Source organism: Equus przewalskii, chromosome 1 (assembly GCF_037783145.1).
Source record: "Equus przewalskii isolate Varuska chromosome 1, EquPr2, whole genome shotgun sequence".
Taxonomy (NCBI): domain Eukaryota; kingdom Metazoa; phylum Chordata; class Mammalia; order Perissodactyla; family Equidae; genus Equus; species Equus przewalskii.
This window is the reverse complement of record NC_091831.1, coordinates 13,137,029-13,164,942: the sequence shown is the minus strand read 5'-3', so window position 1 is coordinate 13,164,942 and position 27,914 is coordinate 13,137,029. Positions and strand designations below refer to the sequence as shown.

Sequence of the window (27,914 nt, the reverse complement as noted above, 5' to 3'; positions counted from 1 at the left end):
TGGGTCCTGTCGGGAGCAGCCCCAGCTTTGGGAGCCGAGGGTGGGGTGAGCATCCAGGCTCCCTTTCCTCTTGCCAGGGATGTTGATGCTCACTGAGGAGCCACCCTGCTCAGTGGCACAGCCCAGTCCTCCTTATCCAGCACTCACAAGGTCAGGTGCCTCCAACAGCTGAGGGGGCTTGTCTCCAGAGGGGCCGGCACAGCCAAACAGGCCGAGTGAGGTCCATCCCTGGCCCCACTCAGGATGTGCTGTGGTGAGGAGACCCGGGTGCCTGGCAAGGGCCCCCAGGGCGTGGGGGTGATGAGATGGTCATACTGATGGGGGCCCTGGCCCTTCTCCCCCGTGTGCTCTGGGGTAGGGCACCCCCCTACCCTTGCCCCCGACTGCATGAAGGCTCCTTACCTGCTCCTGACTGTTGGAGGACACAGGGAGTGCTGGATGTAGGATGGCTCTGGTACCCAGAGTTCTGCAGGCCCAGCTGCCCTTGCGACTCCTGCATGGAGCTTTGGATGGACTGCCCTGTGCCCGCCATGGAAGGTGAGGCCGCTCATGGATATTTAGCTTTTCTGAATGGCTTCTCCATGTGGCCTGGCCTCCACCAGTTTGCCTGGCCAACTGGGACTTACATGGCATCCAAGGCCTGCTCAGTTCTGGCCCCGGGGCCCACCCTTCAGATTTTTTGGCTCCACTGTGACAGCAGGTAACAACTGTTTGTTCTGTGCGCCCCACATGCCCAGCGTGGAGTTGGAGCTTGCTTAATTTGCATTTATGAAATGAAAGGAAGCTACCTGCACCCACAAAGGCAGATGTGAGCAGGTGAAGAAGGTAGGGTGCTAAAGGATGGAGAAATATCCTCCAGACCCACCTTCCATCCTTAAAACCTCAGGTCAGAATCCCCATGGTGTTCTCGGGGCTGAGAGTGGAGTTGACCTAAGGGATCAGGGCCTCTGAGTCCAGACAGACTTGGGGTCAAACCCCACCCTCTCTACCAGCCACCTGACAAGTTACGTAGTCGTGCTGAGCCTGTTTTCTCAGCTGGACACAGTGATCGTGAACCCAATCAAATGAAACCATGTGTGAAAAGGGCATCGCTGGAGCTCTCCTCAGGAGTCCAGGACCCACTCCGCTCAGCACTCCAGCTTTCTTTCTAGAATGCCCCACAGCGCCCACCCTACTGGGCCCCTCCTGTGTTGGGGTCTTGGGTACCCATGGCAGGGTGGGAGAGAAGATAGCCTCTTCTCCTGGGGCTGGGAGAGTGTAGGGGAGGGTTTTGCCACTGATAACTTACAGGTGGCCTTCAGAGAGGGGAGGGGAGGGAGAGCCCCCCCTGGAGTCTGGCCATTACCTCCCCGGGAGCGTTTTGTTCTTCATGCTAATTTAGGCTTGAATAGGGCCTAAGGGTGTGGATGGGGTGGGAACCTTGGTTGCCACAGTCTTTGCACACCCTGGGGAGCCAAGCCCTGTTCTGTGTCCTCTTCGACCAGAGTGATCAAGTTTGCTGACTACCAGATGCCTTTCGTGGATGCTGAGCCTCGCCTTTCCTCAGCAGACCCCAGGGAATGGCTCCCACTCATCCTCAGAGCCAAAGGCTGATCCAGGAGAGATTTCTGAGGTGTGGATTTGGAGGAGAGAGCTTGAAATCGGAGGAAAGGACCCTCCGAAGGGGGGATCTGTGCAGAGAGGCAGGGTAACTGCATGAGGCCAGGCCCCCCTGGGAGGGCTCTTGGGAAGCCATTGCTTCTCTGCCTTTGGGTAAACTGCCCGCAGGTGGTGGTGCCAGGAATGCCCTGTGTGGCCCAGCCAGGACCGAAGGCCACTCACTCACAGAAACCTCCTATGATCCCTGAATTTAAATTAGCTCCTAGCTGAGGTCTTCCAGAGCATCCTGTCCCCTTCTGTTGGAGCCCCCTCCTCGGCTATTGTTTGACATCTGTTTACCCCTCAAGTCTGAAAGGCTCTTTGGGGAGGATCTTTTAAATCCACCGCTGTGTACCTGGAGATTCACAGCGGACATTGGTTGCATGAATGAGCGAAAGAGAGAATGAAGATGTGTGTGTAAGTGAACCCTAAGCTTATCCAGTGTTTCAAATAAATGGATGAGTGTTGCAAGGGATATGAAGAGCATTCACATATCTGCCATCCAGATAAAGGAAATCTTAGTATTTTGCTATATTTGATTCATGTGTTTCTTAAAAATATAAAACATAAAAATATGAAATGTAGGACTTGTGGTTCCAGACAGGATGGAGTAGATGCATTGTTCCCTATCCTTCCCACCAAGGACAGTCAAAAGCTCTGAACAGTATACTATAAGACAGACCTAGGAGGATTCTGAAAGGTGGCGAGAAGGCAGACTGGTTGGGGCCCTCGGGATGTGAGGAATGACATACCAGGATGCTCCTGGGTTTTCTTTTCTGCCTCCCTTAAGCCCAGGGACTGGATGCTGGAGAAACTCAACCTGGAAATGCCAATGGGTGCAGACAAAAAAGGACTCCCCTTCCCCCAAAAAAGCCTGTTCTCTCTTGCCAAAGGCTGGGGAAAGGGGCAGCTGGCCGAGCTGGGAAGTGGTTGGTACAGCTGGACACTCCAGAAATGTCACAGTGCTACTGCCCTTCGCACCAGCTACGTGGGTGCTCCCTGGATGCCTTCTTACTTGACCTGGTTCTAGGTTCAAAGACACTGTGCATCCTTCCTCTCCAGGCCTTGCCTCTCTGATACACAGAAGCTGATCCTTTGAGGTGAACAAGCCCTGCTGAGGCATGATGCCCCCAGACTCCCAGTACCCCTCACTCTAGCCCTGCGCCCTATGAGGCTTCCAGGCGTTGCCCCAGAAGTACCACAGATGCCCCTCACCTTCTAGTTGGCCTGGCCCCACCCTCTTCACTTCCGGTTTGGGAGACTCAGGAGCATAGGATTCGCCTCCGAGCTTTTCTCTGTCCAAGGACCCCACCCCAAGGGCCCCATCCCCATCTGTCCCTCTGTATCTGTAAACAGATCTCTTGGCAGGGCCCACCCCCCTGGGAGGGTGTGAGAAACGTGCGTGCTGGCGTGTGAAAATGAATTCTTCTGTTCTCCTGGAGGGCATTGAAAAGACTCTGTGTGTGCGAGGGCAGCGTGAAGAGAGGCCCGGGGAAAACAGGAAGGCCGCCATAAACCAGGGGGCTGCCACTCGGGCGACGGCCCAGGGCTCGGGCCCTCCCGCCTGTTTACAGTCCGTCGCCCGGTGTTTGCCCGGCCGCTGCTGGGGTCCTGCTGGAAGGCTTTCTAAAATAAAAACCTCATTTCTTTTCTAGACCAATACACAAACCAAACAGTGGCAAATGCTGCATTTATTTTTCTTGTGGACACATGAGCTCACTTTCTGAAGCTCTTGGGGAAGATGTCCCGGGGCAGGCTTCAGGCCAAGGTGACAGGGTCCCTTTGGGCCCAGAGGGCAGCATGGTGGGTGCAGTGGGAAGGATGGAGCCCACCAGGCCCCGGGGGCGCTGCCCCCTCTGGATTGCCCAGAACAGTAGTCAGTTGAAGCCTCGCCCTCTGTTGCCCTCAGCACTGCCCTGTACAACCACAGGCCATTTCCTCCCAGCAGCCAGGGGACTTTGAAAAATGAAAACTGCGCCCTGTGAATCCCCTGCGAAACCACTGCAATGGTTCTCCATCCTGCCTGGAATAAAACCCAAACTCCTTACCATGGCTCACGAACACTTGGGCCATTAGGTGAAGCCCAGGGACCCCCTTTCAGAATAATGCTTTACACATATAAAATAAAATACCTAGGGTTACAAAGGAAACCAATTCTTTTCAGATACAGTTATTACATACTTAAAAAATGTATGAGATAGGGCCGGCCCCGTGGCCGAGTGGTTAAGTTCACGCGCTCCGCTGCAGGCGGCCCAGTTTTTCATCGGTTTGAATCCTGGGCGCGGACATGGCACTGCTCATCCAGCCACGCTGAGGTGGCGTCCCACATGCCACAACTAGAAGGACCCACAACTAATAATATACAACTATGTACTGGGGGGCTTTAGGGGAAAAAAAAAGGAAAAAATAAAATCTTTAAAAAAAATGTATGAGATAAGACATATATGTGCTTCTTTGTTAATACTTTAAATAATAAGGTCTGGCAGCTAGTCTAATAGTTACTGTAATTTTGAATTTGCAATGAGCATACATGATATTTCCAGATATCTGCCACAGCGGTGATATGAATGGCTCTGTGATCTCTGTCATTGATGAGTCCCAGCCTCTGCTAACATTTCTGTGGGTTGTTCTCCGCATTTGTGGCTTCAGGAAGTGCTCATTTTCAGTTAGAGGTTGGTGAAAAGAGAGACTACACTTTTCTCCATCCGAGTCCATGGACCCCCACATCCTATCCAGGGCAATGCCCTTCCTACTCTGCCCTACGTGAGTCGACCCTCACCTTTGTCTCAGATCAGCTCCCTCCTCCTCCATTCACAAGCTGCACTGGTCGCTTTTTTGTCCTTCGAATACCCCAAGCTTGTCTCCAGCCTGGAGCCTTTGCACCTGCTGTTCCCTCTACCTGGAACGCTCTTCCCCACATTTTTTCCAGGGGGCCTTTAAGTCTCAGCTCAGATACTTCCTCCATAGAGAAGCCTTCCCAGCCAGTCTCAGGAAAGAAACCATGCTCTCCCTCTAATTGCGTCTTTCACATAGTGCTGTTTATTAACCTTCTTTGGCCGTAACTCCATCTGAAGTCATCCTTTGTTTAGTTGTTGGCGTGTGTATTTTCTGTCTTCCCCACTGGACTGGATGTCCTGTGATAATAGTGACTGTGTCTCGTCTGGTTCACCACTAGAACAGTACGCAGTAGAGGCTCATTAAATACTGCGTGAATAAAAGAGGTGAAATTGGAAATTAGAGCTCTTTCAAAAAATTTGACATGTGCTTGCCATACCCAAATGTAATCTTAGCCAGTGGTTTAAACTTAAAGTCGTAAAAGTTTAGACTTAGGAGGCACCTTTGAAAGCATCTGCTTTAACACCCTTTCCCCACTTCTTGCTAGATACATGAGGAAGCTTAGCACAATTACAGAACTAGGGCTACAGTCTTGCATCTACTTAGTGGGGAAGGCAACTTGGTGGCTCCTGGCCGGGGCTAGTTTCCCCCAAGGCTGCAGTTTGACTAATTCTCAGTGATGTCGGGTTTCCACGAATCCACAATTCAAGGAACTGGAGAGCATCTTGTCCAACCACCCATTTCAGACCTGAGTAAACAGGCTCCAAGAGAAGTGACTTGCCCAGGACAGTCTAGCTCCCTGGTCCTGAGCTACAGCTTTCCACTCCCCAGCATCATATTGACTCGCAAACGTTTTGGGCGTCAGCCCCCAGCCATGACTCAAAGCAGAGAGACTCATTAGGTACTCAAAAGGATAGATGTTCCTGTCTGTCTCTCTCTATTTTATTTCATATGCATGGGTCGCACATTCATTGAGCACTGGTTATGTACCACCCACTGGGGAGATGGACCTGATTCATGCTCCCCCAGAGCTTACTCATAGCTTTGTTCAGGAGACTGCTGAAAATAAAGAGGTGATAACAAATTGATAAAGTTCCATGATAGAGAAACAGTTTGCATCAGGGACTTCCCTGGAGGAAGTGGCATCACTCTAAACCTCTGGGGCATCTCTTTGTGTGAGTTCCCTGAGGGCCTAGACCATGCCCTTTCCATCTTGGAGTCTCCATTGCTGGCACAGTGAGTGGATGGATGAATGGATGGATGGCTGGATGGAAGGATGAATGGATGGAGGGGTGGATTGGCGGATGGATGGATGGATGAATGGGTGGAGGGGTGGATGAATAGAATGGCTGAATGGATGTTGCCCTCCCTCCTCCCTAGCCTGGAAACCATAGCTGTGATTGGCAGTGATGAATATTAAGACAGAGATTCCTTGCCACACATATCTACTTCCAGTGTGAGCGCCAGACATGAGTAACTTATTTTAGACAGTCTTGGCTGAGAGCAGACAGACCGCAAGAGGGGGAAGGGGTTCTCTAAGTCTGCTCGACGAAACATCAAATAATGACATTATTAGTTAATAAGCTAATTGTTCATGTAAGATAATTAGAGGGCCCAAGTCAAAGAAGTTCTCAGAATGCCCAAAACTTGGAAGGCAGAAATGTCATTGTGAAGATAAAAGATTGTTGAGGTCTGCAAATATTTCTCAGTGACGCAGAAAGTTCTGTTGGGCAAAAGTGTGGCATTTTTATTTATTTAGCTCAGGCTCATTGCGTACTTTATTCTTTCATTAAAAAAAATAGTATGAGGGGGCTTGAATGAAAGACTTGATTATTCCACTGTTTGGCAATATTTCTGTAGGAACTGTCCAAAAGCTATATAATAAATCAAGGCCCCCCCCCCATCCCTGGCGGGACTGACGTTTATGAGGAGGCTTCTCACAGAGTGGCTGCTGCGCTGCCCCATGCCCTCGCGGACAGACGGGCCAGGGGAGATCTCGTATGCCTTATGGGAGAGCCTCTTGCCAAAGCCTTAACTCTTTCCAGGAGCAGAAGCTCTAAGCTGTGGCAGATTCCTAGAAGAAAATGTAGTATCTTAACATTAAAGAACAAACCCCAAACTGTAATAATGTGAAGACTGCCTCGAATTAGCCAACTACTTGATTCTTCATTCAGCATTGCTCATGATCTTTAAACAAGAAATCAGCCTACCAATATTAGTTGAGTCCCTACTATGTGCTAGGCATTGTTGCAGGCACAAGAGCTGTACCATTGGCCCAGTAGCAGTGCAGTCTTATGGAAGGACCTCAGTCATTGGCACTAATGTCAAAGGGTAGCTCTGCTTACTCCCGGCTGTGTGACGTTAGGCAAGGTTCTTAATTTCTCTGGGCTGCAGTTTCCTTGTCTATAAAAGGAAGACACTAATCTCAACCTGGTAGAACTGTTGGGAGGGCCAGCAGAGTGCCAAGCACACTCCATCGTTGTCATCATCATCATGGGGCTGGTGGTATGAGGGCAAAGGTTGAGGATGCTTTGGGAGGGCTTCAGTTTCCCATAGAAGCTGAATTGGCTGCAAAGGATGAATGAGGCTAGCTGTGTTGGTGTTCACATCACGTGGGTCCAATGCACCAGGGACCCCTGACTTGAGGTCATCTGAATCCTACCTTTCCTTGAGCCCCTGCCTTCAGCCTCCCCTTCCTAGAGGCCCACCCTGATTCCTGCAGCCCTCAGCCCTCCTTCCTCCCCTTGTCCCCACAGCACACCTCAGGAAGCCCATGATGTCGCATTCTACCCAGACCCCTGGCCTGATGGGTTTCTTTGCAAGGACATATGGATGTTCTGGAAGGTTTCACCCCAGAGTCCTAACAATTGTTACCCCTGGGGAAGGTATGCAGGTCAGAGGGGACATTAGCTTTGTCTGCAAGCTGGTTTTTTAAAAAGAGAATGAATTGGCGTGTTATTTGTATAATTAAAAGTTGAATGAATACAGTCGGATCCGCTGCCTGCTTCCACAGTGGGGCAGTAGGGATAACGACACCATTTTCCTCTTTCTTGTTGACTTTGTGTCCCCTGATGAGCCTGTGGGCTCCAACAGGATGGATGGCAGGGGTTTGGAGGGAAGCCCAGGCCTGAGTCAGCTCAGTGTGACCCTGGCCCCCGTCCCTGGCGTCTTCAGCCTCTTCCTAGGCTGCTCAGCTCTGCTCTCTGACCAGCAGTGGCTCTGTAATCCATCCCCCAGTGGTCTCCTGCCTGCACACCGTCAGTGCTCAGTGAGTGGAATGGGGTGCCTTGGGTCCTCCCCGGAAATGTGGTAGGTTTGTGATGCAAACAGCCTCCCTGTCTGCTCACCCCTCCTCAAGGACCACTGGTCCCCTGACATTGCCAGGCACAGATCAGGATCTGGAAAGGAATTTGGGCTCCTGGGCTAAGTCCCACCCCACCTGAGGTCCTGCATGACCCAGTGCCCTTCACGCCTGCCAGGCTGGCATGCAAGCTCTTGATTTCATTGTCAGAGAAACCAAGTCTTTCTTCAGACGTCATTCCCGTCCTTGGGGTGATAAGGGCGCGTCACGTCTGTCGTTCTGCCACTTGCCATGATCCGATAAGGCACAGCATCTGCTTGTCCTTGGAGGGTGAGATAAATTTAGACGTGTTGGATTTAGAGCATCAGGTGACCTGTTTGCAGCTGTAGCTCTCAGGAGGGAGAGGGCGGCCTGGCTTGTCTGTCCGCTATTTTCTGGGCATTAGTCTCACCTCTCCACCATCAGGAGCCACTTGAAGGCAAGGGGCCGGTCCCCGGTGCCTGGCACAAGCTTGAGTGCGTGCGAGCTGCTCAGTGATGCTAGGCAGTGGGTTTCGAGTCTGGAGCTTCTTAGGATGGGGCACTGATGGGGACTTTATAAGAGAATCTAGAATTGTGGTTTTCAAAGGCAGCTCTGCAGGGAGCACGAGAGAGCCAGAGCAGGCTACCTGGTCAGGGTTTCTTTAACATTTTGTATTTGAGCTTCTGTGTGAGATTTTATTCCAGGGTTAAAACGAGGTTTGAAACCCTCTGCTCTAGTCCAGGTCTCCCCTTTTCTAGGTAAGTAAATTGAGTCCCAGAGAACAAGTGGCTTGCCAAGGTCTCCCTGTGACCTGATTTCCAGGCAGCCTTTCCCCCACTGTCGTAGTCTCCTCGGGCTGCCTTAACGAAGGGCCATAGGCTGGGTGGCCTGAACAACAGAAATTTGTCATCTCAGAGTTCTGGAGGCTGGAAGTCCAAGATCAAGGTGTTGGCAGGGTTGGTTCCTTCTGAGGGCTGTGACGGAGCATCCATTCCATACCTCTCTCCTGGCTTCCGGTGGATTGCTTCCACTCTTTAGCATTTCTTGGCTTGTAGAAGCATTCCCTTCGATCTCTCTCTTCATCTTCACGTGGGCTTCTCCCAGCGTGTGTGTGTCTGTGTCTAAATGTCCCGTTTTCATAAGGACACCCATCATATTGGATCAGGGTCCACCCCAATGACCTCATTTTACCTCAGTTACCTCTGTACAAACCCTATTTCCAAATAAGATCACATTCTGAGCTACTAGGGGTTAGGACTTCATCAGATCTGTTTTGGGGGACACAGTTCAACCCCCAATACCCACCTTCTCACATGGTCTGTGGAGGTCAAGTTCGAGGGCCAGAGGTTGCTGGTTCCCACCAGGTCTGGGGGTGGCCCTTTCCCTCCCTCCTGAACCTGACTCAGGGTTCACCCTGCAGGCGCCGGCTGCCTGCTCCCCACAGGCCATGGGAATGTCTCCGGGAGGATTGACTGCTTTCCAAACCATGTTGCATGGTGCTTTTTCATCCCCTCTTTTCGTTGTTGTTGTTATTGTTCAAGTCATCATCATCATAATTGGTAAATTATTTTGCTAGAAAACATACAGAAAATTTTAACGAAAAGCCACCCATAGTTTTACCCCTCAGCTGTAGCCACAGTTCAAAGCTTTCATGTGATTCCTTCTAAGCTTTTCCCCTGTGCACATGCCTAGGGTTTTGTTTCTTAACTTTTTACTTAATATAATTTCAAAAATATTTTCCCACGTCATTGAAATTCTCCGTAAACATGATTTATGTGTTTCCATTTGATGCGTATGTACTGAGCGTCAGGCACTGGGGAGACACCAGCGGACAAAACACGGAAATTCCTGCTCTCATGGGCTACCCTTCTCTGGGTGAGTGAGAAGACGTGTGGACGATGGGGAACTAGCCTGTTGCCCTCCACCCAGCATTGGTCTAGGCCCCCAAGCTATCCCCACCTATGGCTTATTTGCTTCCTTTAGGCAGATTCTTCCTTTAAACTATCTTGAAATTAAACCCTTACCCATGAGCCCAGCATGAACCTGATTTTGTTTTTTCTTTTTTTTTTTGGTGAGGAGGATTTACCCCTGAGCTAACATCTGTTGCCAATCTTCTTCTTCTTCTCTTTTTCTCTTGAGGAAGATTAGCCTTGAGCTAGGATCTGTGCCATTCTTCCTCTATTTTGTATATGGTATGTCTCCACAGCATGGCTGATGAGTAGAGTAGGTCCATGCCTGAGATTCAAACCCTTGAACCCAGGCCGCCAAAGCAGAGCATGTGGAACTTTAACCACTTGGCCACAGGGTCAGCCCCTGAGCCTGATTTTTAAAGGCTTCATCTCTATCATGTGTATATATTGTACTGGTTTTTTTCCCCTAGTTTTTGTCATTACATTTAGCCGACAAACATCTTTGTATTTCATTGTGGCATTGCGATCTCTGGCTCAGAGGTGAGAAGCCCACAGTCTTTTTGAAGGCCACACTCATTTAGCTAAACCTGACAGCGTGTGCAGTGGCTTCCTCTGGAATGTTCTGTTTCCAGCTCGCGTTTGCGTCTGCAGACGCCATTAACCTGAAATGTGCGGCTGATGGACAAAGCAAGCGAGGTTTGGTGAGCGCCTCTGCCCTGCTTGCCAGCCCTGATTCACTGCCGTCGCAGGCATGAGAAGGGCTTTTCTGTCTGTTTCAAGGCCTGTCGCCGAAAACAGGGGAAAAACAAGCTGGTTTATGCAGCAACAGGGACCTCAAACCAGCACAAGAGGCCAGCCGACCCGCAGCAGCCTGAGCATGACAGAGTTCTGCCCCATAAAGAGACGCTAGGACAACACTTTTAATGGTCTCTGCCCAGACTCTACGGAATTTATTTCCCGGGCTTCGTCTGCTCAGCAACACCTTGGCGGCATCTCTCCCAGTGTCTGCCTCAGTACATTAAACACCCCTTGTTCTGAGTACCTGGAGCAAGCACCCAAGAGAGAGTAAGAAGAAAAAATGTGAGTGGAGGATATTTGGGGCCAATGTAAACTTTTCAAATTAAAACAACAAAAAAACCAACCAAAGAACAACAAAAAATTTATCCCCTAAAGAGCTCCTGTTGACTTCTAGCCGTGGCACTTTCCAGTGTTAGAAAGGAAAATGCAAAATCAGGAAACATTTTGAGTGCTGTTCTTTGTTTGTTTTTTCTGTTTCACGGTTGTGCTGTCCTTGCATCGTCTTTAAAAATTACTTTTTCTTGGTCAGGGAGCCACTCACCGAGCACAGCTGTGTGGTGCCAGCTCAGCGTCTGATCCCGAGCTCACGGCCCCTCAGCCACTTGCCCGAGAGGATGCCAGCAGTGGTCTTGCTCTCACTCCTTTTGGTTGAACAAGCAGCGGCCCTGGAAGAGCATCAGCTCTGCTGTATCCTGGATGCTATCCTGTTTTTGTGTGGTTTTGTCCTCATCCTGCTCTACTGTCGACTCAAGAGCCAGGTGCTGAAGGCAGCCATAGCCCCCGATGAGAAATCAGATGACATTTACACGGGCTTGAGTACCCTGAACCAGGAGACTTATGGGACCCTGCAGCATGAGAAACCGCCACAGTATCTTTAGAACAGATGCCCTTGGTCACATCCTCCTTCCGCTCCTCGTTCTCCTCCCAGCCCTCATGGTTGGCATCACATATGTCTCTGTGCCGTTAATGGCAGCTGACTCTCCCCCTGTAATGACACTTGCCCCCCATTAATGGACATCAGTGTTCCTCCTCCCCGTCAAAGACTTATGCTCAGATGCTACTCATTAATGTTTATATTCCAGTCAGCCCCGCACCCCGCCTTCTCCTCTTCCCCATCCCTGACTCGCAGTAAACAGTGGAAAGGGAGGACCCCCAATAAAGCCACCACAGACTGGGGGGAAAAGTTACTTTTTAAATTATATTTTAGTTCTTTCTTTCTTTATAAAAATAATATACATTCATTGATGAAATTTTCAAAGTATAATCTAAAAAGAGGAAAATAAAAATGGCCAATGAGTTAACCACCGTTAACATTTCGGTCTGTGGCCCTTTCATCGTTTGTTCTGCTTCTAGAGAGCGGATTGCACCACCTGTCGTTTGCCACCCTGCCCAGAAGTCAGATGTCATTTTAAATGGAAATACGTGCTTGCAGAATCCGCACCGGACTGGGAGGCAGAAGACTTCAGTTCTCGTGCCCCCCCTTGATTTTGTGGCCTTTGGAAAGTCACTTAACCTCGATTTGCTCATCTTTAAAATGGGGATCCAGTCATCCCTACCTTAGTGGATGACCCAGTGGCCAAAGGAGTCACTGGCGGAAAGTGCTTTGTGAAGTACTCTGCAAGTAGTTGCTGGCCATTTTCGATGTGGTCGTGTGACTCTTCTTTTGGACAAATGGCTGAAGCCATTTTCCTGTCTTCCTGGTGAGCTCTGACCCTTCCTTCTAAAGCCAGCCCTGTGTCTGGTCTTAGTGAAAATCACCATCCTCCCTCTGGCTGTGAGAGGCCTGGGAGCCCCCTTGCCCTCTGCCCCGGCACCCCACCCCCTGCTCTTTCCCTCTGCCCAGCGCTCAGAGCCAATCCCTCTCCAAGTCCAGGCAACTTGGCCTCCATAATATGTCTTGAGGGGACCCCTCTGTCCCCATCCCCACCGTTCCCCTCATCCGGCTACCACCCTCTGCTGCCTGAACTCCTGTGTCGCTCTAGACTCCCTCCGAGCTCATCTGTTTCCAGCCAAGCTCCATGCAGCAGCAGGAGGCCCTTTGTAAAATGTCCATCTGATCATGCCATCCCCGGCTTCAGGAGCTTTCCATTGCAGTCAAGATGGAGCCAGAGGTCTTAGCAAAGCTAACCAGGCCCTGCCTGACCTGTCATTGTTTACTGCTCCAGCTTCACCTCCTCCTGCCCGTCCCGACTCAGCCCTTCCTTCATATTTCCTCACTTCTCCAGGCTTTGCTGGGCCCACTTCCCTAACTCTGCCTGGTAATCGACTCAACCTCGGGCCCCTGCCTTGCAGGTCGCTTCCTCCAGGAAGCCTCTCCTGGTGACCTCACCTGGTTGGGTTTGGTCCTCACCCTGTGGCAGTCTGAGGAATGGCGTCCGTCCTCTGCTTGACAACAGGTAGAGCCTGGGTCTGCTGGGCACTGCTTCCCCAGCACCCAACACAGGTGTCTACGCTGCACCAGCCCTTTCAGAATCTTGATTTTCTTTCCTTGCTCAGATATTTTTGTCTTAATCTTCCCAGATCCTGGAATGATTGCTGATGTGTCTTATTTTTCTCTGTGAGTTCTTTTAAAAGGCCCTGAAAGTGTGTATGGAGAACAGTCTTTGCTTTGTCAATTCTGAAGTAGCTGCTTTTATCAGAAATGGTTCAGGGCAGAGATATCCAGTTATACCCCCTCAGGACAGTGACCTCCTTTTCTGTCCCCTTCTGGGTCCCCAATTGACTCAAGGGGCAGCGAGGGAAGGGTGCATGCTGCCAACACAGCAGTCACACTGGCCCTTCTGGCTATTAGAGCTTGACTGGTGGGCAGAGATGGGCACAGAGGTGATGCTGCTCCAAGCCTTTGGCTGAGCCCAGCTTGGGGCAGAGCAAGGTGTGAGAATAGCTTTGCCAAAAGACTCCATCATCAGGCTTAGATGTCAGCAACCCTGGGAGTGCCCGGCAACTGTAGGCACTGTGCTTATGCCTCAGGCAGGTCCCCTGGGACAAAGCTCTTGAGGTGCTAACCCAGCTCAGCCAGTCTGGGATGGAGACCACAGTGATGAGCATGAATTCTGGCATTAGATGGACCTGGGTTTGAGCCAGGCTCTGTTCCTTCCTGACGATGACTTTGGGCAACTCATTTAACCTGTCTAATCCTCAGTCTCAGTCTCTGCAAAATGAGAACAGGAGGGTCACAAGGATGAAATGAAGGAATGAGTGGGGGAGGGTCTGTGCAGGGCCTGGCCCACAGTGAATGCTCATGGGCAGCTGCCTCATTGTCACTTTCCTCTGCACCGTCACTTTGTCAACAGTCCCCGTCGGCTCAGAGCTTTGTTTCTTGATTCCCCCAGGTGGTTGCCAGGTCCTGCTGGTTTTAAGTTTATCTGTTCATTCATTCATTCATTCATCTGTTAAGCCCTTACTCTGTGCCAGGGCTCCGGGGAGCTGCCAGGTGGTGGGGAGCTGCTTTCAGGAGTGGCTCTTGGCAACATAGGCTGGGCCACATTTATTTCCTTTATGTAACATGAATATAAGCCTTTTCCCTTAGCCCCACTCCCATCCCTCACATCTCTGTTTACTAACTGCCAGCAGATTTCTAGTTCTGGATGGTACCCCCTTGCCCCCTTAAAGGGCATCTCATCCATCCCTCTGCCTCCAGGCAGGAGGGGCCTCCACCATGTCAGACACACAGAGCCAGTCCCATCCACGAAGCCCTGTTCAGCTTTCACTCTGGGCAAGGCCCGGCAGAGGGTCCCAAGGGGGTATGGGAGGCCAGCTCCATCCCTTAGGGAGCTGTTCCTAGTTGGGAGACAGGGCAGAAAACACACACGTGACACTGGGTAACAGCCATGTGAAAGAGGGCAGCTGTCAAATGTCCATCCTCAGTCCTAAGTGCCCAGAGGTGGGGTGGGAAGAGGGCAGAGACATCCATGTGGGATGGGAAGGTTCCAGTTGAGTAGGTGGGAGAAAGAAAGGATTTTTGGGGTCAGCAGCAGGTTCAGCATCATCAGCATCCTCCAACCAGCAAGCATTTCCTGGGCACTTCTGTCGCTAGGCATTGGGCTACTTGCTTTACAAACACATGCTCATTGAATTGTTACAGAACCCTATGGGCCAGATGCCATTTCTCTAACCCCTGTTTTATGGAGGGAGATGCAAAGGTTCAGAGAAATTAGTAAATTGCTCCAGGTTACAGATCTCTGGAAGAAGCAGAGCCTGGATTCAAACCTGGGCCTGAGTCAAGGCCGTGCTGGCTGTGGATTTCCACTGTGTTGGCCATGACACCATCCATGCCATCAGCCTGAAAGGTTAGGTCTTTATCCTGCAGGTAGTAGGGAGCCGCTGCATGTTCATCTCTGATAGCCCCTCTAGCTGTCCTCAGGGTGACAAGAGAGCGAAGAGAGGCCGTGGACAGAGCAGGCTTGGCCTCCCAGGCGATATGAGATTCCTTCACTTTTTCTCCAGATATTTATCATTTACCTACTGTGTGCCAGGGAGAAATGACACAGTGTTTCTCAGGTACCCAGCTCAGGACCTGGAATGTACCATAAATGGCCTCTACTTCTGATGATGCTACACCGTGGCTCAGGCAGGAGGCAGGGGCGGCTGGAGCTTCTCTCACCTGCAGCACCAGGCTGCGGGCAGGTTTCTCTCTGTGATGCTGGTCACAGGATGCCTTTCACATCACCTGTGAGGTCTCCAAGCTGGCAGCTTTTCCCACTGCCTGCCTGTCTCTTCCCGCCTCTTTTTGGGGGTAGTTTCTTGCTCCCCTGCTGCCTGTCCTCTCTCCCTCCTGGCTGCAGGGCATTTTGGGAGGTGGCAGATGGGCATTAATGTCACACTGGCCATCTCTTTGCCTATGCTGTGCCCGGAGCCCGGCCGAGAGATAATCTGAGGCATGTGGCAGGTGGGGCTTGCAGACTCGAGCTGACTCGGGGGTCAGAATGTGGGTATGATGTGCAGAAGGAACTCCCTACCCCCAGTGGTCCCTTGGCTGCCTCCTCTGGCCAGCCAGCCCTGAGACTCATTCTCTTGGGGCTTTTGCCACCCTCTGTCCCCATTTGGCTTTAACCCCAAAGGAATCATTCTCAGCTGAGCTTGCCTGCTGCTGTGTTGACTTTCCACCCACCCCCAGCCTGCACGCTCCCAGAATCCCATTTCCTGCAGTGGCTTTATCAGCCTCATCAGGTAGAAACCTCCCGTCCGCAATTAGTGGATCTGCTCCCTCTTCTCCATCCTACTGCCTTGACACTTATCACCCTGCTTGGACTGGTGCAGTAGCCTCTTTATTGATCCTGTTTCTGGCTGGTTTCTTTTTCCTTCCTGCCCATTCAATCTGGCCTTTCTGTTTGCTGTTTGTAGCACTCAGAAGCTTCTTAACTTTTCTGAAGACATGAAAGTTAAAACTCCTAGCCGGTGTGAATGGCCCATCCACTGCCCATGGGACAGAGTCCAAACCACCTAACCCACGGGCAGGGCCTCTGACCCGGCCTGATCTCTGCCCGACTAAACTTGGTCTCTGACTTGCTATATGAAGCTACCCAGAGAGGGCCTCTCCCCATAACTCACCACCCTGGACGCCTTCAGGCTTCTCATGCCCTGGGGTAAACCTCTACCAGCTTGGCGGTTAACAGTGTGGCCCTTCAAGTCACAGCGTCAATTCCTTGCCCTGCTACTAGGAACTGTGTGACTCTGGGCATTTAGCTTAACTTCTCTGAGTTGTAGATACACAACAAAAATGATAATGATACTGGTATGTTTGATCAGGTTTTTACTAGGTGCCAGACACCGCAGCCAGCACTTTGCATTACCTCTTTACATCCACCCCATAGCCCTAAGAGGGAGGTGCTCTTTTTAGGCTCATTTGGCAAATAAGGCAATCGGGGTTTGTAGCAGTGAGGCCCCTTGCCCAAGGTCACACACTCTGAGAAGCAGAGTTAGCCTCAGGGCCTGTCCAAGCGCCAGTCCTCCGCCCGTAGCTATGGGGACCACATCACCCGCTTTCAGACTGGGAGGTTTAAATGTTTGGAAGCCGCTGCCCAGTGCTGAGCATCCAGGCAAGCTCAGTAAGTAGGTTCTTCCTGCTTCTAGTCCTTTGGTCACACTGAAGCTGCTGTCCTCCTCTCCACCTGGCCAGGTCCTGCCTCCAGTGTCAATGGACCCCTGCCCAAAATAACACCCTCACCCCCACCCCACGGGGAACAGAACTAGCCTCCAGATGTCTGTTGTCCTAGAAGGTGTGTGATGCCCTCACCACCTTTGTACGCCTGGCCCCTCCTCCAGTGCCTGCACCTCTGTGGGAGCTGAGAAGGTATCCACAAAACCAATGAGCCAGCCAGGGAATCAGTGAGGGAGGGAAGCAGGGGAGTGAATGACGAGAGGGCATCACCTGGAGGGACCTGAAGAGAGGTCTTCTGGAGCACACCGGCACAGCTGTGGGCAGCTCTTCCCTGGATCCCATGTAGCTCACCCCCAGCCTGGCAGCCCCATCGTCACACCTCCACATTTGCTCAGTTGTTTCCTGACTGTGACCTCCTGGGTCACATTTATCATTTCCTGGGACAGAAAGGAAAAAGCCCAATGGAGCTGGGTCTATGGGAGGCGAACACTCCTGTTGGAGCTGGCTTCCCGCATGTGGGCGTTGTAATCAAGCCTTGGGCCTGTCCGTGGAGCCTGACAGCTCTGGCTGCTCCGCTCCGGGAGTGGCCTGAGGTCTCTGAGACACGTGGGCTGGGCTGTAAGGCTGGGGCACCTCCACCAGCTGACATGCCACCTGGCTGACCGTCAGAATGCCATTAGAGGGCTGGCTGGCTCCTGGGCCCTGCTGGGAAGACCTCACAGGGCCTAGGGGTCCTCCCTGCTCACCTGGACCCCAGGCCCTGGCAGAGGCCACTGGAGAAACCAGTTCACCAGAAAGCCCAATAGAATGAGCTGTTCTCTCTTGTTGTTTTCTCCCAACAACAGTGCCTTGGAGGACGGAGCTGGCCACCCTCCTCTCAGGCTTGAATAGGGGTGTTGGCTAGAATCTTCCTCCCAGGACTGGAAGGAGGGCAGTCTTGCAGAGACTGGACTGATTTGCTGCGCTGTCTGTTGGATTCATTCGCCCCACCTCAGAATCAAGACGTGGTTAAGATTTCTGGGAACTGTTTCATTTTGGTTGACTGCTCAGTCCTGAGGGCTGAGGTACAGCCGGCCTCTGGCTCATCTGAGGGAGACCAGGTTTGTCTGCCTTGTCTCCCTCCGGCCTTCCGGAACAGTCCGCAGGGATTCCCTGTTGTTGATGGGACACAGATTGTCTTCCTCAGCCTAGCATTTGTGACCCATTGTTGTATTATGTGCGTGCGTGTGTGTGTGTGTGTGTGTGTGTGTGTGTGTTTCCCCATTATCACACGAAGAACCCTGAAGGCAGGCTGCTGGCTGTCTTCTCTCTCTCCCACCTCAGTAGATCTCAGGGGAAGCGACTCTGACCGGGAGACAAAACTCCAGGGGAAGGCAGTGGAGGGTAGTGGAGAGTGTCCCAGGCCAGGGGCTGGATGTTCCTGTTCCACACGGCCCCTCGTTCCCAGCCACATGCCTTAAGCCACTCAACTCTACCTCTCTAAGCCTCAGTTTTGGTTTTCTTTTGTTTTCAATGAAAAGACTTTATTTTTAGAGCAGTTCTAGGCTTGTGGGGAAAATGAGCAGGAAGAAATGAGAGTTCCCATATATCCCCTCCCAAAGCGTCAGTTTACTCACCTGTGCAGTGGGGACAGAGGCCCTCCTTGTTCTTACTGCACTGGCGAGTTGTACAGAAACCCTCACCTCCATTTTGTGACGACACAGCTGAGGCTCAGAGAGAAGGGACTGGCTTGGGGCCGAAGTACGAAAGCCCAACCCCGAGGGTCCAGCGGGCAGCAAGTGGGCAGGGGGATGGATAAGCTGCTGCCACTCCTGCCTCCTGCTGAGTGGGCAGTGTGGGTCATCAGGCCTTGTAGGGAGTGGAGAGTCTGCCCAGGGGCAGCTCTGGTCTCCGCCACCTTGGTTTGCAGCAGAGAGTAACGCTCGGCCCCTCCCGGCAGCCACCAAACTTAACATCTGTCCTGGTGGCTCCTTCATTCCTTTATTTGGTGAGTCTTTGAGTGCTGACCAAGTGGCAGTGCCAGGAGCTGGAGATCTGAGTTCTAGTCCAGTTTTCCTACTAACAAGTTGAGATTCCTCCTGGACTGTCGGAGCTGGAAGACCTCAGTATTGTGCTAGCCTCGCTCGCTCACTTTGCGGGTAGGGAAACTGAGGCTCCACAGAGGAGTGGACAGGGCAGACTGAAGGCTGAGGATGGCAGGAAGCAGGGAGGGACCCGATCCTGCTGGCTTAGTGGCCAAACACTGTGGGCCCAGGAGCTGCCTTAGCTGAGGAGCCTGGAAGGCCCCAGCAGTGGCATCTCATGCGTGGGGCGTGGGGTAGGAGCAGTTCTGGGCCTGTGGCCTGAAGGGACCCGTTCTTGGTTCCTGGCCTCCTCACATCTTGCCTTGGAGCTAAGTCACTACTTGCCGGGCAAATAGGGTGGCTGCCCTGCTCAACAGCAGCCTCGGAATTAGGGAATGGCTCTCTCCTAGGATCCTGAACCTTCCCTAGGAGATGAGGACAGCTTGGCAAGCAGAGAGGGCAGCCTCAGCTTTACCCACGGGGACGGCCAGGCAATGCCAGGTGGCACTGTCCCTTGTCCCGTTCTGTTCCAGTGTCCACCCTCGCCTTCTCCACACCTCAGAGTGACACCCAGGAGTGAGCTCCTCTCTCACCCACCTGACGCTGTGTCTGCCCCTCAAGGTCAGGGGCTGATCTCAGTTCCCTGTGTCCCAGCACGTGTCTCAGTGCCTGGACTCCAGGGGTGCTTGTTGTGTGTGTGTTTGACGAGCAGTCCTGAGCCCCGCCACTAACCACCCACCCACATCGCTCTTTGTTCAGACCGCTGGGAAGCCCACAGCCAAGTTTTATGCCAAAAGTTTAGCTCTCCTTCGTCAGACGTCCTGGAGGGAGCTTGTTTTATTCTCCCCTCCCTCTTTGCTGCTTATTTCCTATTCTTTGTCTTTCGTTGAACAATTGAGTACATGCTTTTATTGGAAAATGCTGTGGATCCTTTTGGGAAGTAAGCAAGCAATAGATAAGTCAGTACGTTAGAAATGAAAAGGAGTAAAAGCCCTCCACCACCCCCCGCCCCGGGAAGCAGGTGTGTCTGAACTCTGTCCCTCGTCCCTGAAGACCGGGCGGATCAGCACCTGCCCTGCTGACTTCGAGGAACATGTAAGCAGAATGCATTCTGACAGGCCAACGTGCTGGGCAGCACCAGGCCAGTGCCTGCCCCGGGCTGTAGAAGATGGGGTTACTCAGGCAGGAAGATGCCATGCGCCTCTCTGGAATTGGCTGTGGAACAACGGCTGGGCACAGCTGGCCAGCTTCCCATTTCAGCGAAACTGGCTGAGAGCTTGGCTAGACAGGCCATCGGAAAGTGCCCTGGAGGGGAATTAGACATCACAAGTTATAGCACCGGGCGGCAGGCCAACCACGTGTGTTGCTTTGCTTCTCTGCCCTGGTAAAGAGATACAATGACTGAGCATCCGCAGCCAGCCGAGACAGTGACAGTGTCCAAAAAAGGAGATAGCTCGCTTGAGAGGTATGAATAGGAGGCTGGGGGGGCCGGGGGGAGGTGACCAGATGACGCGGCTGCTCTGCACACTCCCTCAGCCACTACAGGAGAGCTGCTCTTGAGGTCCCAGCCACCAGCAGGAGACCGATTTTTTGAGATGTTGGCAAGAGATGAGAGTTGAGCAATCTCCCAGCATCCTCCGCTCCCTCCCTCCACGACCGATGCCCTCGGAAGAGAGAATTTGAGAGAAAGAGCTCTAGGCGGAGAAGTTAAACATGGTCCATTTGCTGTGTTCAGAGAACAGCTTGTGGCTAGGAAGCAGAGAGAGAGGAAGGAGGGTGGTGGTGGTCCGTGTGGGAAGGAGGCAGGGAGGGAGCTGGTGGGCTGGATTAGCAGTGGGCCAAGCCTGGTCTTCCATGTTACAAAGATGCAGACAAAAGGGAAGATGGCAGCTGAAGGCAGCGGTGTGGCTTTGGGAGATGGGCCAAGGTGATGCGACATTAGAGTATGTTTCCAGTGGTTCTGGAAGGAAACCAGTGTCTTTAAAGCCAGACTGGGTTAAGTTCTTTGCTCTTCCACTAACTTGCTGGATGGCCTCGGGCAAGTCTCACCTTCAGGGACCAGCGGGTAAATAAATAATACCTCTGGGGTCTCTATGAGCATCAACCAAGACATGTATGGGAGGGCCTTGTCCTCGGGGCTGGCACCTACAGGTGTAGAGCATGTCTCCCTGGGGCTCACGATGGCCGTCAGAAGTGGGTGTTGGCTCTGTCTGTCTGCAGTCCCAGCGACAGCCTTTCTGGGGTTATCAGCCAGCAACCAAGTTTTTTCCCAGTTAGGCCTGAATGGTGAAAGCCAGCTCTCCTGCCCGGGACTGATGCAGCTGCCATCACCTCCTTTTCCTCTGAGTTCCAGGGATTCCTATGATCCTCAAAACCACCACCTGCCTGTGGGGTTGTTCCGGCCACAGGCCGTTGGCTGTCACTGAGTGTGCCTGTCTTCACTCCCCGTTGAGGCTGTGGGCTGCCATGCAGCTTGCAAAGCTCTTTGCACACTCCCTGAACTCATGTAATCCCCCAACAATCCTGCGGGTAAGTGGTATTTTCATTCTCATTTTATAGACCAGGCTCCCAGAAGTTGCCTAAGTCGTGCATTTACAGGCAAGGCCCGGCCTGCGACTGCCCACTGCTGCTTCTCCCGGCTTAGTCACAGTTATGACCACCACATGCTCATCCCAGACTGGGGTGAGGACACGCTGCAGATGGGGCTGGACGGTCAAGCCCGTTCCTGCTAGATGAGCTGCCCGTGAGCCGCAGCGCCTCTTTCATGGGGATCCCCAGCTCCAGCACCTTCTGTATGCGGGTGTTTAGCTCTCTGGTCCCAAGGAGCCTACTACCGACACCTGTCTCATTTTTTCACCGCACCATTTGGCTGTGGAAAGGTGAGCTGGTGGGAGAAGTGAGTTACCTTCCAGTCTGGGTTGGCATGAATTTGCCAAACGAAACATTTTATATTTGCCAAAAACCATTTCACTTGGTTACTTCTTAACAGGCCAAGTGCACCATTTTCCATCAAAACATTTCCATCGTTCAAAAAGTGTCACCAACACAGAAGCTGGGTCCTGCTGCATCCCTGTCACAGCTCACATTTCATTTGGGATCGGGTGTTTTCAGAATGTCACCACCTCTTGGTTTGCGTAAGGACTGCGCTCCCTGATGGAAAGATTTTGCAAGAGTGTTTTCAGCTGGCGAGGTGGTGCAAAACTCCTTCAGAAGGTTTTCTTTGTCCGGCTTAGAGAAGAGCCTCTTTTCTGTGAAGTTCCTGCCACGTTTCCCGGGCCAGCACAGGTCTTGCCAGGGCGCCATGAAATGGATCAAATCCCGTTACAGCAAAAGCCATTTAAGGTTCATGGAAATGTTTGTGGAAACAATTGCAGCCTCCTCTGCTGACAGCCCACTTTTTGTGTGTAATTTTTTGATAGAACATGCACCCAGTGCAGTAGAAGAATTTGGACGGCCCTCGGAATGTGCTGGAATGGAATTTGGCTGTGCTCTCTGTCCAGGTCTCTGATATGGCTGTGAGAGAATGTTCGTCCACTCATTAGGCAGATATTCAACTGGCTCCTTGTATGTCCCAGATGCTGGGCTAACTAGAGATAAGGGCAACCCGGGCCCCGTCCTCAAGGAGCCTAGTTGATAGGGAAGAGGAGATACATGTGCATTTCATTCCTAAGTACATCGGCACCACATCAGGAAGGCTGGCGGCACACCTCGGAGTGTGTGAGATGATTCTTGGTGGTACACAGATGAGCTGCGGTTATGCTTTTATTTTAATGTATGTCATTAAAAAACCCAGTAACAGCAGCAGTAATTTCCCAAGTAGTATTGCTTAGAAATGCTAAGTTGAAAAAAGGTGGGAGGGAGGGTCAATGAAAACCCAAGTTAAAGGAAAATGTCAGGTCAGTACTGTGAGACTGCTGACTGTTACCGGTGGTAGATTATGGTAAAGGTGACGGTAAAAAAAATCATGACAGTGGCTCACGATTGGCCGAAGTCTGGAAAAGTTAAGTTCAGGTTCATGGCGTGCAGATGGGACACCAGGGGCTTTACCTAGGTTATCATACAAGCCTCAGCAGCCTCTGGGAGATGATCATGTTACCATGACAACTGACAGCTGATGAAACTGAGGATCAAAGAGGGGAAATGATTTGCCTAAGGTCGCATGTCCAGTAAGTAGAAGAACTTGGATTTGAACCCTGGTCTGTCTGATTCCTGTTAATGAACTCTTAACCATGACCTTAGAAGACAAATTACTGCAGTTGGTCAAATAAAGGAGTGATTATCTCCTCCCTAGGGTATAATCCAGGAAAGCTTCCTAGAGGGGGTGGCCTTGACTGAGTGGTAGAATTTAGCAAGGGAAGTTTGTGTGGTAAGGCAGAGTATCCTACAGATCTTAACCCGTGATTATTGGCTGGATGGTTTGGGCAACATGTTTTTTCCTCACATAAATGAAGTCTCGAGGTAGGCTGTGGACTGGCTCTTTGTCATCAGGGACCCAGCCTCCTTCTATCTCTGCTCTACCAGATATCTCATGGTCCAGGATGGCTGATGCAGCTCCAGCCATCACGTTCTTGTTCTAGGCAGTGGAAAAAAGAGAAGAAGGAAAGGATAAATGTGTTTTCCTTTCAGTGAGTCAACCACCTTTAAGAAGCTTTTCTGGAAACTGAAGCTAACAGCTTATCCTTATCTCATGGGCCAGCTTTGGTTATAAGGGAGGCTGCCCACTGTGTGCCAGGCATATGTGAGTGGAGGACAAAAGTCCTTCCTCAGGTTGCTTCCAGTGGAGTGAGCTGCTTCTGGTTGAGGCTGTAGAGGGGAAAGCAGTTGAGTGGGAGGACAGAGCCTCCTCTGAACTGGGACTTGCTTCTGGAGTACCCCACTAAGCTTGGTCTATTGGATTGTTGAGCACCTTTATTTGTTGTTTAATTGGAGTGTAGGCTTGCAGCCATTAGGCAGCCACTGCCCGCCGTCCCATCAGCCCCTCTGAAAAGAGTTCTTGAGTACAAACCAAGCCAGCTCCCCATCCTTCCACCCTCCCATGCAATTAGAACAGGAGCCACGCAGCAAGCTTTTCACTGCAGCCCAGCAGTGAGTCCTGGGCTGTGATTGAGAGCCCTGCGTGGGGCTCACAGCCCCCAGGTGAGTGTGGGGTTCTGTGCAGCTCTCCGGCAAGTGTGAGACCTGGGACAAACGCTGCCTGCGTACCATCCTCCCTCTTTCATCGCCTGCCTCCGGGCCCTTGGGGACCTGGGTTTGCTTCTCACTTCCCAATTCTTAGTGCCAGAAATATCAAGTTTGGAGAGTTTTTTAGAAATCAGTGATGCTTTTCCGAGTTGCCAAAGTTGTTTTGGGGGTTCGTTCACAGAAGATCTGTGTGAAGCCCCCTCTGCTGGGATTTGGGTTCTTTTGGGGTCTGAAATGCTCCCCTTTCACTTTTGGGGAATTTTTCACTTTTTGTCAAACTGTGGAAAGAATGTTAGGGCTAAAATGGGCACTCGGGGTGGGCTCAGTCCCCATGTCTCCATTTTCTGGATCAGGACACTTTGCTGCAGCTGGTTAGAGGCCGGACAGGGGAAAGCGAGCTTCTGAGCTTCGCACTCCAGGGCTCTGTCTTTGTCCTGTAATTACCTCGAAGCAAATAGAATTGTAAAGAGGCTGGAGAGATGCTTTCATATGGCGATAGAAATCAAACCGCTATTAATATGCTAATTACAACAGGTTCCTATTTACCATTTAAGCAGGTCCTGGAGAGCAGCTCCTTGGCAACACTCTTAGACATTCTGTTCTTGAAATAGACAGTCCCTATTACTTTTTAATGAAAGCTCTAAATCCTGGCTTTTGCAGTCTTCAGCCAGCCTTTTTCCTTGGATTTAGCAGGCCCAGCACGCCCCAAATGAAGGCTGGGTGGGGTGGGGTGAGGAGGAACTGACGCAGGCAGCTCCATAAGATGTCAGTGGATGCTGGGGCCCTGCAGGTCCCAGGCCAGTTACCTGCTAATGTCATTATACATCCAAGCATTATTTTTAGCAGTGGCATCACTCACTCCTAAAACCAGTTCTCCTGGCTTTGTTTTTAGATTGTAGGATGCAGGTGCCGATTGGAAATGTCTTTTTCTCCCCACATCACTTTTGTCCTCGAAATACCCGGTTTATGAAGAAAACAAAATGGCAGCCAGACAGCCGAGAGCAATGTGACTATTTGTTTGACGAGTGCCTTATTTGCTTTGAGGGTGGATCCCAGGGAAGCCACACCCCTTAGCTTTCTGAGGAACTGGGTAGGGCAGGAGGCCTCTCAGAACTGTGGGCTTTCATTCACTGGCAACCAGGAGAGTGAGTGTTTTTCTAATCAGGGATCAAAGACATCCAATGAGGGATATGAGACTTTTCTGAAGAGCAGGCTGTAGATTCTAGAAAAATAATATGTTGGCTAATGTTTTATAAACCTAACAAATATTTAAGCACCCACTTATGTACCAGACCTAAATTAGGCACTAGAAATACATTGGAGAATGTTCCAGTCACCACAGCTGACAGACATAGTGACATAAAACAACCATTTATTCTGCTCACAGATTCTGTGGGTCCGGAATTCAAAGAGGGTAAGGCAGGGACGGCTTATTTCTGCTCAACGTTGTTTGAGGCCTCAGTTGCAAGTCTTGAAGGCTGGGAGCTGGAAGACTAACCCACTCAGATGTCTGGCAGTTGATGCTGGTTGTTGATGGGTCCCCAGTTCTTCTCCATGTGGCTTTACCATGTGGCTTGGGCATCCTTACAACATGGTGGCTAGTTCCAAGGGTGAGCATCCCAGAGATCGAGAGCTAAGCAGAAGCTACATCCTTCTTGTGACCCAGCCTCAGAAGTCACAAAGCATCACTTTCACCATGTTCTAATGGTTGGAGTAGTGACAAGCCCCTACCCAGATTCAAAGGGTGGGAACATAGACGCCTCCTCTCACTGGGAGGGGTGTCAGTCACATTGTCTGAAGAGCATATGGGATGTATGTATATTTCACAATAAGAGAGACTAGGGAATATGAGCAAGGAAGAAGAGGCTATAAAAAAATGGCAGAGCAGATCTGAAAAGAAAGGAGAATTTTTAAAAATGAAAATTTAATAAATGAAAGTAAAAACAGTGGACACATTAAACAGCAGATTAGACTTGGTGGGTGAAAATTAGAAAACTGGAAGATGTATTCAAATAAATGAACTAGAATGCAGCCCAGAGACATACAGAGATGGAAGTTCTAGAAGACAAGGTAAGAGACATGGAGGATACAGCGAGGAGGTCTAATACACACTGACTTGGTTTTCAGAAGGAGATGACAAAATAGGAAAGAGGTGCTATTTTAAGAGATAATGACTAAGAATTTTGCAGTCTTTGATAGGTATGAAACCTCAGATCTAGGAAATTCAATGAATACCAAGCATGATAAATAAAAATGTCATAAAATAAATATAAATTAAAATAAAATAAATAAAAATAAGACACATCAGTGTAAACCTGCAGTGCACCTAAGACAAAGAGATCATTTGAAAAGCAGCCAGAGAGAAGAGCAAGCTTTCCTATCTGGGGACAGTGATGAGTCTGGCAGATGGCTTCTCAACAACGATTCTGGAAGCCAGGAAATGGTAAAATATCTTCGATGTGCTAAGAGAAAGTGACTGTTAGCCTACACTTCTATTCCCCGTTAAAGCACCTTTCAAGAACAAGAAGAAAATTACAGGTAGAAGAACAAAGCTTGGATAATTTTCCACAAATTTACTTCACAATAGGACATTCTAAAAGATGTACTTTAGGCAAAAGAAAGTACCAGACGGAAGATCTGAGGCACAAGATGGAATGATGTGCAAAAATTTAGGTAAATGTTTGGCTCTATTTAAACACATACTGGTTGTATAAAATAATGTCTCAATTGAGAGATTTAAAAAAAACAAGTTAGAACTAAAATATTGAACAACCGGAACACGTAAGCCGGGAGGGATGATCAGAATTAAAACATTTTTCGGAAGGAAAGTAAAGATGTTGATTGACTTCAGATTTGTTATGAACAGACAGTATAACTTCAAAACTGGTAGAGCAGCAGTTTCTGAATGTGGACTGTGACCCTCGGGGGTCCCTGAGATCCTTTCTGCAAGGTCAAAACTCTTGTCATAATGATACAGAATAACTGATAATAATAATTTTTGCCCTTTCACTCTTACTTCTCTCATGAGTGTACAGTAGAGTTTTCTAGAGCCTACTTGACATGTGGTGACATCACCACTCTGACAGTTCACAGAATGTATGCTTGGGTATTCTTGTGTTTTAAATTTTTCTCAGTTTTATTTTCTAATGTGGAAAATATTAATAGATATAACCCACATAAACAAAAGCTGTTTGGAGTCCTTCATCATTTCTAGAGCTGTAAAGATGTCCTGAGTCCATAAAGAGGGGGAAAGAAGAGAAACAGTGAGACTTGAAAGACAATCCTTGTGAAATAGCAGTTCCTGAGCTCTGAGAAACAATTGGTGCTCTATAGTTATCCTACATTCTAAGATAACCCAAGATAGAAACTTAAATACAGAGAACTGACAAAGTAAGGTACTAATATATTCTGCAGGCCTGAGAACCTTGATCTGGAAGAATTTCAAAGCTGAGGATCATGCTCCTCCTGTGTTATAGCAACGCCTAGTGAACAGCAGGGATATTACAACCCAGCTCTATGGGGTAAAGGACTGGCGAGAATCAATGCTGTGTTCAGATTAAAAAGGATGTAGAAAAGAGCAAATTATGCCAGGCAGCCTATGACATTATAATGGGTTAGACAAAACAGAAATTCTCAGGGTGCAGAGGGCAACTCAAAAAAGACATAATCACAATTCCATTGCCTATATACCCTCTTCCTCAGGTAGATGGAAAATTGTGGTCCATCAGAGAGCCTAGAGCCGAGACTAACATCAGGATCACCTTGGAACTTTTAAGAAATGAAGAGTTCCAAGGCTTTACAGAATCAGAGTCTCTTGGCCCAGAATTTTATGTTTTTAAAAAGTTCTCCAGGGAATGTAGTCATATTTGACAATTTCTGGTCCAGAATGGCTCTGCTAAGGATGATTTCTGCCCCATGGAAACCATGTTGGGCCTGGAAAGCTGAGCGTCGTGTCTCGTCCACGCCAGCACCAGCCCGAGCTCTCCCAGTGGGTGCTGCTCTATTCCTTCCACTGCTGTCAATGCCTAGGTTTGGGGCTCCGAGCCCTGGACTTTAGACCATGTTCA

General features: G+C 50.4%; 2 protein-coding genes across 9 annotated transcripts in view; both read left to right on the top strand.

Annotated features, from left to right (window-relative positions):
• LOC103554497 (high affinity immunoglobulin epsilon receptor subunit gamma-like) overlaps nt 1–11,616 on the top strand; it is a 111,326-nt gene extending 99,710 nt beyond the window's left edge. Inside the window, exon 3 of the mRNA XM_008525580.2 lies at nt 11,033–11,616. Within this exon, the coding sequence (XP_008523802.1) occupies nt 11,118–11,381 (264 nt within the window). The 5' untranslated portion in view covers nt 11,033–11,117 and the 3' untranslated portion in view covers nt 11,382–11,616. The remainder of the gene's footprint in view (nt 1–11,032) is intronic.
• GRK5 (G protein-coupled receptor kinase 5) overlaps nt 1–27,914 on the top strand; it is a 219,855-nt gene that overhangs the window by 100,739 nt on the left and 91,202 nt on the right. The gene's annotated exons all lie outside the window — the stretch shown is intronic.